Source organism: Danio rerio, chromosome 10 (assembly GCF_052040795.2).
Source record: "Danio rerio strain M-AB ecotype USA chromosome 10, GRCz13ab, whole genome shotgun sequence".
In the NCBI taxonomy this organism is placed as follows: domain Eukaryota; kingdom Metazoa; phylum Chordata; class Actinopteri; order Cypriniformes; family Danionidae; genus Danio; species Danio rerio.
This window is the reverse complement of record NC_141030.1, coordinates 45,560,678-45,581,317: the sequence shown is the minus strand read 5'-3', so window position 1 is coordinate 45,581,317 and position 20,640 is coordinate 45,560,678. Positions and strand designations below refer to the sequence as shown.

At 35.9% G+C, this 20,640-nt stretch overlaps 2 protein-coding genes across 3 annotated transcripts in view; one reads left to right on the top strand and one right to left on the bottom strand.

The window, feature by feature from the left end:
- The window catches only part of lrrc75bb (leucine rich repeat containing 75Bb), a 75,807-nt gene extending 65,362 nt beyond the window's left edge, over window positions 1–10,445 (bottom strand). Inside the window, exon 1 of one of the 2 annotated variants that reach the window (XR_015500182.1) lies at window positions 9,957–10,426. Coding sequence is in view for 1 of the 2 variants with exons in the window: in NM_001386713.2 (NP_001373642.1) it covers window positions 9,957–10,229 (273 nt within the window). In the remaining variant the exon portion in view is untranslated. 2 annotated transcript variants of the gene reach the window in all.
- A 4,516-nt stretch (window positions 10,446–14,961) lies between these two features.
- Window positions 14,962–20,640, top strand: part of ggt1b (gamma-glutamyltransferase 1b) — a 42,080-nt gene continuing 36,401 nt past the window's right edge. The window contains exon 1 of the mRNA XM_087271387.1: window positions 14,962–15,010. The gene's annotated coding sequence lies outside the window, so the exon portion shown is untranslated. The remainder of the gene's footprint in view (window positions 15,011–20,640) is intronic.

Sequence of the window (20,640 nt, the reverse complement as noted above, 5' to 3'; positions counted from 1 at the left end):
AATATACAGGGGGGCTAATAAATCAGACTTCAACTGTATATAGAGTCTAAAATGAAGTAAAATTAACGACATCGCCCTAGCAACAATTTTCTAAAAATTGCGGAACACTTTAGCAACCACATTACAATGTCTTGTCCGCCAGTTGTCATCCTTAGCAACAATCAACCTTTCATAAATAACCGTCTTTCTAACAGATTCTCCAATCGCTCCATTCTGTTCCAATTATCTTTTGATCCAGATGTTCAAAATCTCCCTCCACATGTTCAACAAACTAAAACACCCATTAAAATGAGTTGTGTTACATAATAAGTGAGTGAAACTCATCACATTTTAACCACTGAGGATGCAAATTATCACTTGGGGTGTAACCGATGATAGTTGATCTATGATTCGTCCAGATCACAACCTTACGGTTCGGAACACACGTGAACTGCGGATTATCGTTTTACTAGTAGATTAATCCTAAATTTGTAATGATCGCAGAGAGATCGCCTCTGGCGTCATTCAATCACATGTATGAAGATGACTGAAGAAGTTGTGGTGGGTTATTCAGGTCGTGGTGGGTTTCTTAGGTTATTAAAGGTGTTTTCTGTCCCTACTTGTTTAGACTGTATTAATGCATTCAATGTAAGCTTCACGATTAACCATTAAAAGATCGAGATCTCAACACCCACGCAACATCAGTTATAAATGATGGTCATTAGTAGGGCTGTGTGATTTAGGGAAAATATCTAATTGCAATTTTTTTGACAGATATTGCGATTTGATTTGCGATTTAATTTTGTGGTCAAGCTGTGGCTCAATAATCAGCAAGCTGTGGCATAATTTTGCAACAGCTTTCAAAATTGACCTGCTTTGTTTCGGTGAATTTGAAACCAAAATATTCCCATATTACCAATGCTGTTTTTCTTTGATATGAATTCATCTATTGATGCTTTTGACTCGGCAGACGCCATCATCCCACTTGCCTGCACTTTCCTGTTTATTTTATTTTTTTAATTGTGGGCTTTCTGTATAGTTAAGTTGCTCTGATTGAGCAGAACAAAAGTGTACTCACTCAATTGGCTAAATTAAAAATTACATGTCATATCGCACCCTTTTGCGATTAACTAATCGCAAAGTTTCAAATTGCAATTGGATTTCGATTAACGGCACAGCGCCAGTGATTTGCATATTTTGGGTCTTTTGAGTTATTTACGAAGTTCATTCATTCATTCATTTTCTTGTCGGCTTAGTCCCTTTATTAATCCGGCGTCGCCACAGTGGAATGAACCGCCACCTAATCCAGCTAGTTTTCACGCAGCGGATGCCCTTCCAGCCGCAACCCATCCCTGGGAAACATCCACACACATTCACATACACACTACGGACAATTTAGCCTACCCAATATTAACGAAGTTACAAACAGTCAAATAACAGAGGAAGTACTAGGTAAACAGTTTATAGTTTAAATAAAACCACTGATGTTTCTGATAAAGATTAAAATCACCATCATATGCATTAAAAGCCGCTCAAAAAGAAAAGTTGTAGGCAGCAATTAAGTTATTTAATTAAATAATTAATACTTCCTTACATTTATATAGCACTTTTCTGGGCACTCAAAGCGCTTTAAACACATGATGAAGCCAATTATGATATGAGGAGGGTTAAGAGGACATGATGAACAGAGGCCAGTGGGCAAATTTGGCCAGGATGTCCTACTCTTTTTCGAAGGACATCCTGGGATTTTTAACGACCACAGAGAGTCAGGACCTCCCTTTAACGTTTCATCCGAAAAACGGCGCTCAACTCTAAAAAATATTGTTATACAAAACAAAACAAAAAATTGACGCAACATATATTCAAGTTACAACAACATCTAACAAAATTAATTATTTTTTAAAATTAAAATGACTTAAGTACATGCACATTTTCAAGTTTAGAGCCTCAAATGAATTAAGTATCTGAAATTGTTTAATTTTTTGTTTGTTTTCAAATTTACTGTTCATGCTTGTAAGAAATACATTTAACAACAACATTTTTGTTTTCCAGTAATTTTTTTGTATTAAACCACAGGTTTTTTAATGTTTTACAAAACAAAAACATGTACTGTCCCATATTATCAGTATAAGAAAATAATAAAAAAACATCAGTGTGTAGACTTAAAAATACAAATGAACACCATTAGTGGGGAAAAAATTCTTTGGGTTGCTGCAAGTTAAATGTTGTTTTAAAGTAACTGACAGATGTATTTACCTTTACATTAGTCGCATTTTTAAATAAATGTAGTTATCAATATTTTCCTGTTTTGAAAACTTAATAAAATTATTCTGGCACCTTAAAAGATTTAATCTAATCAGCATTTTAGAATTTTTAAGTTACAATAATATATTAAACTATGTAGTGGTTACAGACCTCTTGAATTATATTTTAAAATGCAGTCCAGCCCTATACTGAAGCATTAGGACCCACACAGACCACAGGTTGGGCGCCCTCTGCTGGTCTCACTAACATCTCCTCCAGCAGCAACCTAGCTTTCACATGTGGTCTTCCATCCAGGTACAGACCGGGCACAGCCCTGCTCAGCTTCAGCGGGTGAGCATGTGAGAGTTGCAGAGAGCTAGCTGCCGGCGGTTAACCAATAGGAGACGACAACCAGCCATCAAAAATATGCCACTGAATAATTCCTCAAAAATGATCATCAAACAATGAAACATGAAAATTTATAGGTGAATCACTGAATCATTTATTGAAAATGAGACTGAAAATAAATATGGGTTGTACAAATGAACTTAGATTTTGTAATGACTGGAGTGGAGTGACAGGAGACAACAGGAGGTAAGATCCAATATGCAGGTTTATTCAGCGTCAGGCAAGCAGTGGTCATGCAGGTGCAAACGGGTATATTAAGGCAGTCCAGAATCGTAGTCGGTATATCAGGCAACAGGTCACAAGGCAGGCAGCTAAACAGGAGAACAGGGAATACAAGGCTAGGGTCTAACTCGGAGAAACAAGACAGGGAAACGCGTTGTAATGTCACAAAATGCAAACAGCTAAAAAGACTCGGCAACCAGGGTGAGTGAACGAGTGGTTTATGTATGGTGTGTTATCAGTCTCTGACAGGGTTTAGCTGGTGAGTGCAATCAAGCAGATGAATGAGCATGGGTGTCTGGGAGCAGTGCATGTATGAAAATGTAGTCCTGGGAAATGCGGAAGTGTAGTCCTGGTGTTCGTGTAAGAACCAGCGATATCTGGAAAGCGATCGCTGGTTGTGTGACAGATTTACATTGTGTTATCAGCAATAATAGTCACAGTGAATTTCTCGCAGTACTGAATATTTTACACTTTATTTTTATTCAGCTGATTATTTCTTCATTTTATTTTTAATTAAATTACAGCTTCTACATTCTGCTTGTTAAACTCAAAGGTGTCTCGCAGTGCTGTTTTTGTAATAAATGGAAAGCAAATTACATTTGTCTCCTCCCCTTATCTAAAAAAAATGGACCAATCCGTGACTTAAAAACCATTATGTGATCCGAACTGTGAGATTTGTGATGCGTAACACCACTAGTTACGATCATCATCATCAGGTTACACACACTGAGATGTTCCTGTGATTTGAAGAGACTCTCGACAAGTCAATCAATAAACACAATTCAATCCTCCGTAAAGTCCATAATACGTGCTTGATTCTCTTATAAATGCTGCAGGCCTGAACTGTTTCCATTAGCATGAGCTGGATCAATGAGTATGCATCACTGGCCAGGTTTAGTTCTCCACTGGGATTAAATAATGGACTTTCTGGTGCCTGTCAATCATCAGCTTTAATATATAAAACAATTAAGAAGTATTGAACACATGTTTTCTTCTTGGGAATAGTATTTCTAAAGCTGTTGACATAGAATTTTTGGTGAAAACCCATACATTACCAACATAACAATAAAACAAAACAAATAAATCTGAAAAATGAGTTCTGTGTTATAATAATGCACAAGGAGAAAGCGCTGAACTACTGAAATGTATTTTAATACTTCAGGCTTTATTGGTGCTGCATCTTAAAGACGCCTCTCATATGGAAAATGAAGTCACTTGCATTGCTCAGGTGTGAGTTTCTCACAGACTTCTCCTGTGTTCACACCAGACGCGGAATGCGTGGATAAATCACGCTATTCGCGCGTAAATAGCCGCGTGAACATTTGAGGTTACTCGCTTTATTCGTGCATCAAACCCCGCTTTATTCGCGTGTCAAATTAACTTCAGAACAGAGGCGGATTCGCGTGTTGGGCAGGGCTTCTGTCTGCCCCGTGACTCTAGCTTATAGCTAAATGGCTAACATGGATTTTATGAAGAAAATAACAGTGTTTATGTGCTTTATGAAGGATGATAAACAGCGTCGATACGTTTAGGGACGTGTCTGAGTCCACTACATCCTTTCAGAGGTGCATCCAGCTCTTTAAGCTCATAAACTCCTCCAGAAACTGAACCTGGCTGATGGAGGTTTTCAGCGGTGCTTCTGACTGAGCCCAGCCCAGTTTGATGAACTTCTTGTCGGTGTCGGCTGGGGGATTTCCCCTGGGACACCGACAACAGGCGATACGTCACAATCACGCCCCCACAAGAGCAAGCTCCTGATTGGTTAACGCTGAAGTTCAGATTTTCGAACTCGAGTGAAACGCGAAAAACGCTCAATTCGCGCCACGCCATTCGCATCATGCGCACCGCGCCATTCGCGCAATTCTTGTCATTCGCGCCGCGCCATGCGTGTGTATCGCGCCGCAGGATGTCTATTCGCGCGTTTGCTTTGACTTTACATGTAATTCACTCACGCTTGACGCGCGTTCCGCGTCTGGTGTGAACGCAGCATTAAACAGAGCGTATTGTATTTTCTATTGGATTCACATCAGGTGATTGGCTGGGCCATTCTACAGCTTGATTTTCTTCCTCTGAAAGCATCTGAGAGTCTCCTTGGCTGTGTTTTGGATCATTGTCTTGCTGAAATGTCCACCCTGGTTTCATCTTCATCCTCCTGCTAATGTAGATGTTGGAGTGAAGCAGCTGATATTCATTTACACTGAGGAAGGGCAGAGGGCTGCTGAAGAACTACTGAGAGATTTCAGCTGCTGTCTGGGCCTTCACTGCCTTTCTACAACTCCCTTTTTTCATGTGTTCAATACCTTTTTCCTGCGTCATTTCAGTTTATTACACAGAACTTCATTTCTAAACTAATTAGATTTTTTTCTTTGCATATATATATTTCTTTGGTTTTTACCAACATCCGGGGAAAATTTCAAGTCAGCAGCTCCTTTAGAAATATGTTTTCCGCGGAAAACGGTGGTGTGTTCAATACTTATTTCCCGCACTGTATGAAAACCACCACAGCTATCAAAATCTCAGGCATGATCAAGACACAATAGGCAAATCGCTTCAGAGAGGGTGGGATTTGCTGGAAACATCCTGAATGTCTGCAATTTTGGGTCTAGCTCATCCTTTTTGACAATTACAGTGAATGCAAAGCAGAATTAGAGCAATTTTGAAGCACTAATGCAAAGGAAAAGTGACTTTGAATCAGGTTGTTTATAAGTCGTGAGACGGGATCTGTCAACCGTGCACAGCAAATACTGGATTGTAAGGACGTTTCTAAGCTGGTCTGTCCATCACGATCATATATGCAGCACAAGAGACATATAAAACCCAACACAGACCCAAAATGACTCTGTTTTACATTCTGCAACGTGACTCTGTAAAGAAACACTGTGTACATACAATTGAAGTCAGAATTATTAGCCCTTCTGAATGATTATATATTTTTCCCCAATTTCTGTTTTATAATATTTGACTAGATGTTTTTTTAAGATGGTATTCAGCTTAAAGTGACATTTAAAGGCTTAACTAGATTAATTGGGCAAGTTAGGGTAATTAGGCAAGTATAACAGTGGTTTGTTCTGTAGACAATCAAAAACAAATATTGCTGGAAGGGGCTAACAATTTTGACCTTAAAATGTTTAAAAGAAATTTAAAACTGCTTTTATTCTAGCCGAAATAAAACAAATGAGATTTTCTCTAAAAGATAAAATATTATAGGAAATAAACACTGCTCTGTTAAATGGTTTGGTCTCTCACAACAAACGATATCTTGGAGCCAATAGCTAGACTGTACAATAGGGCCTATAAGATCCACAACAGACTTTCTGGATGGACACATCACTGTTTTGCTCTATCACTTTCTAAAGCTTCAACATTTCAAAACTACATAATGAACACAGGTATTAAACTGTGCTATCAAATTTTAAATAGCGCTACCTCAGCAGCCCTTTGTGCTTTGGTACCAAAACTCAACACAAGCACTGATCGTTCCACCAGATCTGTAACAAATGGATGTTTGCCAGTACCGGCTTTTAAAAACTTATGGACAGAGATCTTTCTTTTATGTTTTCACAAAAGCCTGGAATGAGATCCCACAACATCTCAAAACAATACCAACACTGAGACTTTTTAAAAAATCCCATGCTCGACATCTGATGGTCAACTAGCGCTGTAGCCACTGAGATAGTAGCCTGCTTTTCTCTATTTTATATGTTTGGTGATTGTTTGTGCGGTGTTGATGGATGAGATGTCTGTCTGTTTTTATGTTCTGCAGAGCAGGAACCTGCTGAAAAACAGCATTCATGCTGAGTCAGGCCCGATTATCTTTTAATATTTTTCTATTAAAAAAATTACAAATAAATAAATTAATATCGATTGGGAATTTTTAACAAAGAAATAACAGGCGGGCGAATCATTTTGACTTCAACTGTATGGTCTTTAACATCATTGATTGTTGTTTTGGTTAAAAGGTTTTGTGTAAACTACAGAAAAATTACTTTGCAAAATAATAGTCAGCATTTCGTGAAATCATGTTTCTAGTTACGAAATGTTGAAATCATGTGCATGTCTATTACAACTCTCAGAAATAAGGAGCTGTCACTGGCGCAGTACCTTTTTAAAAGGTACATATTTATACCTGAAGGGTCCATAATGGTTCCTTAAAGGTACATTTTAGGTACATTTGGGCACTAATATGCACCTTTGAGGTACCGCTGTGGACTCTTTGGGTACCGGCTTAGTGACAGCTCCTTTACCTTTATTTCTGAAAGTGAATAAACTTTAATAATAAATAAATAAATGTGCATATGACATCAGCATGTGGCAAAATCATGTAGTTTACACAGAAAAGATGTTTACACATGAAAGGCACACTAGATGATTGGTGGAAATGTTTTGGAGAAAACCCAGATGTTAAAAATGTAGAAAAATAGAATTGAAATAATCGATAAACAATAGAGATAAATAAACTACGGAACATTTCATTAAGATTATGAAATATTGATTATGATTATGACACACAAACACATCATTATAAAACAAATAAAATATATATAAATTGGAATAATTAAATATCTAGTCACTTCAACAAAAACATGATTTAATAGCTTTTTGACTAAATTATCCAAAAGTAGGATAAACACACACACACACACACACACACACACACACACACACACACACGCACACACACACACACACACACACACGCATGCACGCACACAAACCAAATAGCCTAAATAAATGATTAGATTAAAACAAATTGAAAATTGATTAAAACTAATAATACAAATATGGTTTAAATATTTTTAAATAAATAAATATCCTACTTTAGTCAGTAGAAAAATGTAACAATGCAAATAAATAAAATATGTTTCAAAAACACAAAATGGGTCTTTATCCAAAAATGCATTTTACAATTCAGGAAGGTGGTCCCTCATATGCGAATCAAATTGGTTTGTAGAAACTACAAAATGAACCTCTGTATTATATGGGACTCATTAAAAGGCACCATACTATTTTATTCGCTACCAGCATTGTCAACAATTTGTTTTTAAAAGGCTTGAAGCTTATTTTAAATTAACCTAAGGTTAATTTTAAAGAAATGCATTATAAAAATTCATAGCAGACTTTTTTAGAAACTCATTTAAGACTTTTAAAATGGAAACATGCAGGAAAAGCAAAATCATCAACACCATTGTGTTAAACAAATGAGACAGGCCAGATTACACATTTAATTTAGCATTTATCATCCCAACTGTTTCACTTATGAATTAATTCTTCCTAAATCTGTTTCTAAAAGACACCAGAAAATATAAATGAAGAGTTCAGATGCAAAAGATGCCAAAATGTTTATTTTTCTCAGGCTGCTATGTATAAGTTGAGTAATTTCTGTTTTATGTTAATAAAATATGTTATTTTATTGCCTTTAATGTGAAATTAGTGAACATAAATACAGGAGTCTCGGAAAACTGCTCATTTAAGAATAATATTTCAGATGGCAATTTTTTTTTTTTTCAAGTTTTGCATCTGAACTCTTTAAATATAAATTTGATCTCTCCTGAATCTCCTCACAAACTCATTTGTGATTTTTCTTACATACAGAAAAAATCATAATCATAACCAACAACAATATTGTGTTAGACCAATAAGGCAGGCCAGATTAAACATTTAACCCAACTGATTCACTTATAGACTCTTCCTAGTTCTGTTTGTAAAAGACACCAGAAAATATAAATATTAAGCATCTCACGAGTCTCCCTCATTAGCAATAATGAAATTTCATCGCAGACTTTTTATAGAAACTCATGTTTGTGATTTTCTAAAGAAGCTGCTGACATGAAATTCATCCAGATTTTGGTAAAAACGGAACAATACAAACACAAAAATATATATATATTTTTTTTAATCTGAAAAATTAGTTATGTGTAATAACAATGACACACTGAGAAAGTGCTGAACTACTGAAATGTGTTTAATACTAAATGAAACATGCAGGAAAAGCATCACCAACAACATTGTGTTAGACCAATGAGAAAGACCAGATTAGTAGTGGTAGTAGTAAAACTTTATTGTCCTTAACAGGAAATTTGTTATGGGCATCACCATATTGCTGCAGACATTCACTAAAACAAGCAATTAAAAACAATACAAAATACAACAGTTACAAAATGTATAATGCTAATTAAGATAGACTCTTGTTAAATAAACCCACTGAAACAGCTACAAAGGATTTCTTATAGCGGTTTAACCTACACTTTGGGACTCTATATCTTCTACCAGAGGGAAGCAGTTTGTAATGTGGAAACGAAAATGAGTTGGATCGTTTACAGTCCTTTCCACCTGATCGAGGACACAATTCTCATATAAAACTTGAGGATTCATATATTCATCGATCGTGCCCAACAATTTTCCATGCTGTCTTTAAGAGATGCATCAATTTAGATTTACACTGAACAGATAGGTTACCAAACCAAACTGTGATACCATATCTAACAATGCCTTCAAGAACTGCTTTATAAAACAACATCATGAGCTTCTTGTTAACTCCAAAAAGACGCAACCTCCGTAAAAAAAAAATACAATCTCTGGTGTAAACGAGAACAAACCCACTCAATGTGTGTTTTCCATGTGAAAGAATTGTCGATGTAAATGCCCAAGTACTTATAGGTTTCTGACTGAGTAATAGGATGGTCATGTACAACTTCTTGACAATGCATATACATTTTGGGTCAAATACCATCTCTTCTGTCTTCTTACTATTTATTTTTAGCTTATTTCTATCACACCACTCAACGAACTGACTAATTTCTGACTGGTAACACCAACATCATCATTCTCATAAAGTAAACTTAGTATGGCTTAATAGTATTAAACATTTAACTTTGAACTATCTGTCATTATAACTGATGCACTTACGAATTTGTCGACCTTATGAATCTCCCTGATTTTTAAAATGTCACAGCAGACTTTCAGTACACTTGTTATAGAAACTCATTTCAGATTTTTCAAATGGAAACATGCAGGGAAACATCACCATCATCCCCATCAACAACAACCTGTAGTTCTTTGTTAAAACTATATAATCTGCTCGATAAATAAAGGATGTTTTGTACCTTTCTAAGCAGTTTCAACACATCGATGGCTTGCTCCAGCTTCTGCTCCTTCAGCAGGGTCTGGATCTCCCGAACCCAAGCCACCCTCCGCACATACGGACACGGGCTGGATCTGCGCAGCACCCCGGGCAGCTTGTCGGACCTGAGCATCAGAGAACTGAATAAAAAGTCTCCTCTTCCTCCAGTCCTCCTCTCCTCATGATCCTGTCGACCCCTCCGAAAGAAGCTGGCTTGGCTGTCCAAACTACTCTGCCTGGTCAACTTGGATCCCATGTTTCAACTTTCCTATTTCAGCCTCAGTACCAAATAAAGCAACGCGGTTTCATGAAGCGTGTGTAAAGTATGATCTCTTTAGTAATCTCACGCTCATAATTGCACTTTAACTGACCAAATACATCAAGCAAAATTCATATTCAGCGCACGAAATGATTGAAATGTCACTTTCCTCCGTGTTTCTCCTGCCCCTGCGCACCTCCTCGGCTGTGTTTGTGTTCTTTACAGGCTTCCCCGCGTGCCACGCCCATATTTCAATCACCGTCCAATCAGAGAGCGCGATTCCCACACATGTGTTTGCAGAAATCTTGACTCCGCCCTGAGTGTTTATGATGGGAAGCTCGTTCTGTCCTGTCAGCAGCACGTACAGTATGGATAACGAATCGTGTTTATTATTGCGATTATATAAAATAACCAGTCAATATTGGTATTATATGAAACTAAACAGAACAATTTCACCAAAACACTGGCGATGATGTTCAAAAATATAGTGTATATTATATAATAGTAATATATCATATACGTGTCATTTAGCCTACATAACGTTAGTACATAAATGTTTATAAAAGAAGTCAGAGTAACTGGACATTATTTAAATAGAGTTAAGCTTTTATAGGTAAATAAAAAAGTAAAGGTTATAATAATAAGTGTTTAAAATAAAAAAGAGAGAGGATCAGCAAAATGATACGTGTTTTGTGACTATTTTGAACTAATTATTGTATTTTTACATTCAGATAATGATGAATGTTCGCATAAAATGTCAAATAAGCAAAATGGCGGAATGTTCCTGTCAATTCAGTAAACGTTATTAATGAATGGTTCATGTATTTTAAATTAAAAACACACCAGTGGTTTGCAAAACAGGATATTGCAGTTTATTAGATTATTTTTATGCAAAATAGTAATCAAACATGAAATATTTATGTACATAAATCTTACCTCACTCTTTTAAGGCGTTAAAACTGTTTAAAATAGTACACGTGAAGCCCCGCCTTTTTAAATTTGACCAAATGATCAATCAATTCAAAGAAGGCGGGACTTCACGTGTAACAGTTACTAAACTTTTAACAGTCGAGCGTGAGGTAAATTTTTTTTTATTAAACACCAGAAAATATAAATATTGAGCATCTTATGTCGATGAATCTAATTAGGATTAATAAATTAGATTTAAATAGGGCTGATACTAGGACGAAATTAGGTAAATCAGTAAATTTACTAAAAAGCAAGATGGCGTCCAAACGGTGCTCTTCGGGATTGATCATTTAAAATGACATTCAGATAAAACCATTACTGTGCTCGCTTTTGTATTAGAAGACACTTTAGGAATATTTTAATTTATACTTTTATTTCTTCTCATCAATGTGATGCCATAGTTGCATCTGTCAAAATATTGTGCTTTTTGTTATCATCTTGAAACACTGCAAAACAAAAAGCCTGTGTAATAATCAATAACCCCTACAGTGGTTGATTCAGGGCATGTGCCATAGTGTTTTGGACTGGCATTAAGCTTAATATAAATCTATTGAAAATTCTAAATGACATCATTGAGTATTTTTTTTGTCATAGCCATAGTCATAACCTTAAAGGTGTATACACAAATTTTATGTTGGATTTAATGCTAAAAGACTGATAGAAACATGAGGAGAATTGTACAATAGAATTTATCTGTAAATTTTATTTATGATTTGATGTTTTTAATTAATTCATTTGAATGATAACAACTTAAATTGACTGTTTATGACGTTTTTTCAGTAGTTTAGTAGGCGTTCAGGGCATGTGCCATGATGTTTTGGACTGGCATTAGTCTAAATCTTAATCTATTGAAAATGCTTAGTGGTAGATTTTGAATATTTGAGTTTTGTTTTTTGTCCATAAACATATTCATAGGCTTATGCAAATGTGACAGGACTGACAGAAACGCAGGGATAATTGTAAAATATAGAATTTATTCATATTTTTATGTTTTTAATCACTTGATGTGAACAATAACAACTTAAACTTGCTATTTATGATTTATTTCATTGGTTTGGTAGGTTTTCAGCATGTGTAATAATTTTTTGGACTAACATTAGGCTAAATCTAAATCTACTGAAACTGCTTAGGTAGATGTTGAATATTTAAGTATTTTTTTGTCATAGCCATAGTCTTTAAAGGTGAATACACATGTTTTATGTTGAATTTAATGAAAAAGGACTGACAGAAATATGGGTACACTTGTAAAATACTATTTATTTGTAGGATTAATTATGATTTCATGTTTTTAATTAATTTATTAATTTGAATGATAACAAATTGCAGTTTCTGTTGAACAGAACATTGAGTATTTACTTGTCATAGCCACAGTCCTTAAAGGTGTATACACACTTTTTTAAAAAAAATGTAACGCAAAAGGACTGACAGAAACATGGAGACAATTGTAAAATAGCATTTATTAGAAATTGCATGCAATTTTATTTTTTTAATCACTTGATGTGAACAATAACAACTTAAACTTGCTATTTATGAAGTTTTCTTATTAGTTTAGTATGTTTTCAGGGCATGTGTCATGATGTTTTGGACATGCATTAGGCTAAATCTAAATCTTCTGAATATGCTTAGTGGTAGATGTTGAATATTTGAGTTTTGTTTTTATCATAGTCATAGCCTTAAAGATGTATACATGCATTTTATGTGGTATGTAATGCAAAAGGACTGACAGAAACATGGAGACAATTGTAAAAAAAAAAAAAGTGTTTTTTTTTTGTATAATTTATTTATAATTTCATGTTTTAATCTCTTGATGTGAACGATAACAACTTAAATGAGCTATTTATGAAGTTTTTTTATTAGTTTAGTAGGTTTTCAGTGCATGTGCCATGATGTTTTGCACCGGCATTAGGCTACTGTAAATCTTAATCTGTTGAAAATCCTCAAAAGTAGATGTTGAATATTTGAGTATTTTAATGTCATAAGCCCCTTTCACACATACAGACCTTTCCGGAAAATTACCGGCAATTTTCCGGAAAGGTTGTATGTGTGAACAGGTCCTTTTTGAAAATACCGGTAAATTCGTTCTGGCTTTTTTCCGGAAAGAGAAGTTGTAACATTACCGGCAATTTGCCGGAATGCTGCGCTGTGTGAACGCAGAAGGAATATTTCCGGAATAAGCGCGTGCACGTCTAGAACGTGCTGACGTGAGACGTCTGCTTTAGCCAATCACAACAGTCAGACGCATTTACGTCCGCGCGGTTTGTGAGAATAAAAGCCTTTGAATATTTTTCCAGACGCATTTAGCTGCTAGAAGTTAGTCAGATCACGTTTATATGTTCTTCTTAATGCCAACTGTGCAAATAATCATCGATAAGATGCTTATGATAAGCCGTTGTTTGTTTACCTTCAAGCTTTGCGTGTGCCCATGAAACAGCCTGTGAGCGCCAGCACACACACATATTATGATCTCGACATGCGAAAGTGATCCTGCGAAAGTTGTTCACAATATTGATCATCAAAAGAGTTTGTAATTTAGTCAAATGTTTACAAATACAAGCGCAGCCGTTTAAAGCTCATTTGTGGTGAATGATGTCAGAATTTACCGGTATTTTGGAATGGATGTGTGAATGCTCTTTTCCGGAAAATTTCCGTAACGTCCTCGCCTGTGTGAACAGCGCTTTTTTCAATATACCGGTAAAGTCGTTCCGTAAATTTTCCGGATATTTTCCGGTATCACTGTGTGAAAGGGGCTATAGCCATAGTCATAGCCTTATGCATGGGGACGATTGTAAAATAGTATTTATTTGTAGAATTTATTTATGATTTAATGTTTTTAATTAATTAGTTTGAATGATAACAATTTTTATTTTAAGCTGAATTGAATGTAATGCTGACAAAAACATGGCGACAATTGTAAAATAGTGTTTATTTGTAGAATTTATACATGATTGCATATTTTTTATCGTTCATATGAATGAGAACAACTTAAATTAAGTGTTTATGAAGTTTTTCTCATTAGTTTAGTATGTTTTCAGGCCATGTGCCAAGATGTTTTGGACTGGCATTAGGCAAAATCTAAATATAATAAAAGTGCTACGTGCAGATGTTGAATATTTGAGTATTTTTTTTGTCATAGCCATTGTCTTTAAAGGTGTATACATGCTTTTATGTTGAATTCAATGTAAAAATACTGACAGAAACATGGGGACAATAATAAAATAGTATTTATTTGTAAGATTTATTTGCAATTTCATGTATTTAATAACATAATATGAATAAAAACAACTTAAATAAGCTCTTTACGAAGTTTTTTTTTTCTTTAGTTTGAAAGGTTTTCATGACATTAGGCTAAATCTAAATCTATTGAAAGTGCTTAGTGGTTAGATGTTGAATATATGTGTGTTTGTTGTCTACCTCATGTGTTACATATGTGTGCAACTCACATGTGCTCAGTTCTAGTTAATCTTTCACCAGAGCTCGGCAAGTGTAATAGATTACAACATTAACAGCTTAACCATTCAATGCTTAAATGTGTGAATGTATGTGACAGAGTAACAAAAACTCACCTGTAGTTGTGAAAAGCTTACTAGAGTGTTTTTTTTTTCTTGAGTCATCCTCTGGCACGTGTGGATTTAACACCACCACAGCCTGTGCCCTTTTCACCTGTGTTAATAAAACAGTTATGGATGATTCGACTGGGAGTTACGGTTAAAGTTTGATGGCCATTAGAGTTAGACATTGAAAGGATTTACAGCGTTGTCTCAGTCAGAAAGAAGATCTTCAGACTTTGAGGAGGCCTGTGAAGTCTACAGGTAAGCAATTCTCTATTTACTCAATGTATATAAACTCATTACGAACTTAACCGAGAGCCTTAACTACTTCCAAACACAAAGCAAAGAGAAAATGTAACGTATAAGAAATGTTTTGCGGCATCTGTCCTGTTTTGTTGGAACACACACAACCTAATTTCCCCTTCTTTGTTAAGACTTGTAGGAGGAAATAGCTCTTTTTCTGCGTGTGAGAAAATGCGAGTCTCTTGTGTGGTGGGTTTAATTTTGTTGGCTGCGGGCGCTGCAGGTTTCTCTGAGATGTGCTGCAGTTCGTTCCCACACACAGCACAGTCTGACAGGATTTAATGTGGACAGTAGCAGGGCTTTGAAACTATGAAAAGACGCTTCTTCTGAGGAGGATTTCACTTCATACTGGCTTTTTTCGTTTTAAGTTTTCACATTATGTATGCATGAAATCGCTCTCGCCTTTGGCAGGATACATAAAGCTACATTAAGCAAGCTTAAATGTAAAATGCCAGCTATCCAGGATCCATTTTGTAATTCTTTATACTGTAGTAGCTTTTTTTCACCCCCTTCTTTTCTTTCTTTTTTTTTTGCTTAATACAGAGGCTGATTTACATGTGCATTTCATTACAAACATTATAAAGGGGTGGTGCAACATCTTTGAATGTAATATGCTGAAAGTTCAATGCAAAGGGAGACATTAGCCCCTTTCACACAGTGATACCGGTAAATATCTGGAAAATTTCCGGAACGACTTTACCGGTATATTCAAAAAAGCGCTGTTCACATAGGCGAGGACGTTACGGAATTTTTCCAGAAAAGACCATTCACACATCCATTCCAAAATACCGGTAAATTCTGACATCATTCAACACAAATGAGTTTTAAACGGCTGCGCTTGTATCTGTAAACATTTGACTACATTACAACTTCGATGAAAACATATGGAGGATGACTTTCGCATGTCGATATGTTCATAATATGTGTGTGTGCTGGCGCTCACAGGCTGTTTCACAGGCACACGCAAAACTTGAAGGTAAACAAACAGCGCCTTATCATAAGCATCTTATCAATGATTATTTACACGGTTGGCATTAAGATGAGCATAAACGTTATCTGACTAACTTCTAGCAGCTAAATGCGTCTGGGAAAATATTCAAAGGCTTTTATTCTCATAAACCGCGCGGATGTAAACGCGTCTGACTGTTCTGATTGGCTAAAGCAGACGTCTCACGTCAGCACGCTCTAGAAGTGAACAGGAAAATTGCCGGTAATTTTCCGGAAAGGTCTGTATGTGTGAAAGGGGCTATTGGCTTTTACAGAGTTAGCTTAGCAAAGCCTACAGTGAACAAAGTTTGGGGACTACAAAAAATACATTCGGGTTAGTGAGATCACAAGAGTTTTCGGTTTTGCGCATCCACCACATGCACACACTGGCGTGACCAGAGGAGTTGTAATTTTATAGCAGAGAAAGCTAAAATGGCGTCCAAACGCTGCTATTTCCACAGAGCTTCTTCTGTTTCTATATTTGGGCTTTCAAGGGGCACGACACAAAGAGAGAAGTGCTTACAGTTTAATTGAAATTACGTTCCAGAGAATTATAAAAAATATATATAGCTAGCATTTGACAAAGGAGAACTTCCAAAATCTCTCCCAGTTCAGTGCTGGGTTTGGCTAAGAACTCCTCCAACTGACGAAGCTGTGGATTGTGAGCCACAACCTGTAAGTGTTTTTATTTTATTAAAATTGATCTACTACATGCAAAGTTTCTAGTGTTAACAATATGTTGTAGCGAGGAAGTAAACAAGGATGTAAACCACACATCCATCCCGAAGTTTACCATTCTATGCATTCGCTGGAGACTCCTGGATGCCCGCGAACAAATGATAATCTCAGGGAAATCACACGTCTCCACCTTATCCCTCCCTGCTCTTCTGATATGTCACGCAACCAAGCCCCCCCAACCCTGCTCTACAGACACATTGTGCATGTCTCCCCACCTCTTCAGGTACGTCACGCAATCCTCTACCCAAAAACTTCAAATTCGTTGCGCACAACACCGCCACCCCCACCCCCCCCTCTCCCGCGGCCTCTCGTATATCATCTCTGTCTCCCTCTGAAATTACTTTTCCCAAGTTGGGATGTCTGACAACGGGAAATGCTGTTGAGCACCGTTAATAATTTAGCTACAAATTCATATTTATCCGTCAAACCTCCTTTTTTCACGCCCCCCTGTTTATTTTTTTCCCAATTTCTGTTTAATGGAGAGAAGATTTTGTTCAACTCATTTTTAAACATAAATAGTTTTAATAACTCATTTCTAATAACTGATTTATTTTATCTTTGCCATGATGACAGTAAATAATATTTGACTAGATATTTTTCAAGACACTTCTATACAGCTTATGTCAAACCTCTGTAACCACTCACAATCTTCCGCAGCGCTACAGTGTCTCATCATGCGGACGCTTTCCCTGCGTTTTACATCTCAAATAACAAACTTGCAAAAAAGATGAAAATGTTTCATATTACTTACACATGCTTATAACCCGAACATATGTGAAAGACGCTTGTCAGATTTTAATTTAGAAAGCAGACGTGAGGTTCAGCTGTGTGCTCTTCATTTTTCTGTCTGATTCAGGCAGCTAACGCTGCTACCAGTGCTCTGACTGGACTGTTTATACAGCGCAAAAGTATGGAGACAGATTAGACTCAATAATAATTCACGCAAAAGACACGATGTACACATGCGTAGCCAAATTCACGTGCGTAAAATATTTATTTATATTCACAAAAAATTTTCACGTGCACAAAATAAAAATACATTTCATAAAATACGTTTCACAAATGCAAAACACCATTTGCAAATGTATAAGAGTGTACAAAAAGTTTTGAATGTTTAAAACTTGCGAGTTCATCCTGAATGAGAATGTGCTAATCCTCTTTCGCGTACGACTCCCCCTGGATACGTGTGTGAGTATTTTTGAGACTTTCCTGGCAGAGGCAGGGTAACTCGTACCTTTCAGCCAATCAGATGAGAGCTGTAGTCAATGACACCAACTCTGCGCTTCATTTGCGCAGACTGTTTTTCTCCAGCATGGCGAACGGAGAAAGCAGCAGTCGCACTTTTTTCATTTATTTAATTAATTGACCATAGCCTTACTCTTTTTATCCATTATTTTGCCGCAGCCCCGCTCTTATTATTTATTGTGTTGCAGCCTCATGAGCAAAATGTAGCCTGCAGAATGATGAATTATCATTCCGGCAAGACAAGCATAGCGGTGCCATTGTGGTCTAGCGGTCAGCACGTTGCGTTATCAAGCCACCGACCCGTGCTCGATCCTCACCTGAGTTGGACTTTTTTTTTTTTTCGTGAAACGTATTTTATGAAAATGTATTTTTAGTTTTTGCACGTGAAATTTTTTTGTGAATATAAACAAATATTTTACGCACGTGAATTTGGTTTTATGCACGTGAATTTGGCTACGCATGTGTACATCGTGTCTTTTGCGTTAATTTCTTTTGAGACTAATCTGATTCCATACAAAAGTGGGTGCTTGTAGGGGCGCTATGTGGAGCCGATCCGCGAATCACAGCACATTATGTTAACTGACCAATCAGAGCCTCTTGAGGGCAGGCTTTTCAGAGAAACTAGCAAATGTGGGGTCGATTTCATGCTAGCTGAGAAGCAGTATACAATGAAAGTTAGACATATGAAAAAATAGCGTACATTTCTACAAATGAAGCATAAGCACACATATTATAAACACAACCAAGCCTTAAAAATACGCTGTGGACCACCTCTTTAATAGAAAAACCTTACTAGAAACCAGAAGAGATCAAGAATCCTGATCAGTTGCAGTCTTTCTCACAATAATCAATATATGGACTTATCACACGACATATGAACATTACCTCAATAATTTTTGATGATACAATATACTGTATATCGCCCATTCATAAAAAACAATTCTAGCTCCATTTGAGCTGATTGTGCAACATGTCTATCTTTATTGAAGGTGTCAGTGGAAAACACTACAGTATTGTCAACACAATCTCCGGGCAATTTGTAACTTTTTTTGTGTGGCTAATTTGTATGAATTTGTACAATCTAATCTGTACAATTTATTACGATTTGCTCATCCCCCAATGAAGGTTGGGTTTGGGGGTGGGGTTAGGTGCCATGCCTCCTTTTTAAAATCGTACATTTTCGTACGACTGAACTCGTACGAATTCGCCACTAAACTGGCAAAACGTAAAATACTTACGTTTTTTCGTGAGATCAGGCTGGTATTGTATATGTTCATATTGGTGTCTGTTAGCTGAAAATAGATCGGTATCAGATATCGCAGCCTCTGTTACTTTTTACCTGGTGCTTTTTTGTTAACATTTATTATTATTTATTTGCGTTTTCACATTCTGATTTAATGACTTCTTATTAAACTTTTAAAAGGATTATAGATAAATGCAATATTCTTAATAATAAAATATGATGTGTATTTTAGAAGAGTGTATTTGCACCGTGATAATATTATATTGTCATTCTGGCATTATATAATACTGAGTGGCATAAAAGGGTCTTAAAATGACAAAAGTGTTATTTATCACAATATATTTTGGTGAAATACATCATACAACAAAATATAGATATTGTGACAGGCCTTATTGCATGCTTTATCATTTTCTTGACTGTTTATTTAGGAACAAAGCTGTTTAAAATGCTTTCTTTCTCTAATGTGGATTTGAATTGCAATGTCTGCATTCCGCTTGATGAATTACGATGTGTTACATAAAGTCTAGAGATAGTTAAAGGACACCTTTAAGCATAACTTAAATCATACAATCATTGACTGCCAAAGTTAATATGACCAGGCCGCGGCTATGGAGATACATTCCTCATGTATCTTATCTGTTCTCAGGTGCATTTTCAGTTTTAATTAGCTGTAAAAACATTTATCAGTTTAGCTTCGCTTGATGTTTGATAGACAGAAACATATCTTGTATGGACATATAGGGCTTATATGTGGATATAAAGAAGCAAGACAGGACTCAGGAGACCTATATGGCCCGTAAATGGACATACAGTTGAAGTCAGAATTATTAGCCCCCCTGTTTATTTTTTCCCCAATTTCTGTTTAACAGAGAAAAGATGTTGTTCAACACATTTTTAATCATAATAGTTTTAATAACTCATTTCTAATCACTGATTTATTTTATCTTTGCCATGATGACAGTAAATAATATTTGACTAGATATTTTTCAAGACACTTCTATACAGCTTACAGTAACTTTCAAAGGCTTAACTAGGTTATTTAGGTTAACTAGGCAGGTTAGGGTAATTAGGCAAGTTATTGTATAAAGATGGTTTGTTCTGTAGATTATCAACAAAAATTTAGCTTCAAGGGGCTAATAATTTTGAACTTAAAATGACTATTAAAAAATTAAAAACTGCTTTTATTCTAGCCGAAATAAAACAAATAAGACTTTCTCCAGAAGAAAAAATATTATCAGACATACTGTGAAAATTTCCTTGCTCTGTTAAACATCATTTGGAAAATATTTAAAAAAGAAAAAAAATTCAAAGGGGGCTGATAATTCTGACTTTAACTGTATATGCACCTCAGTTTTGCCTATATGTGGCATATATA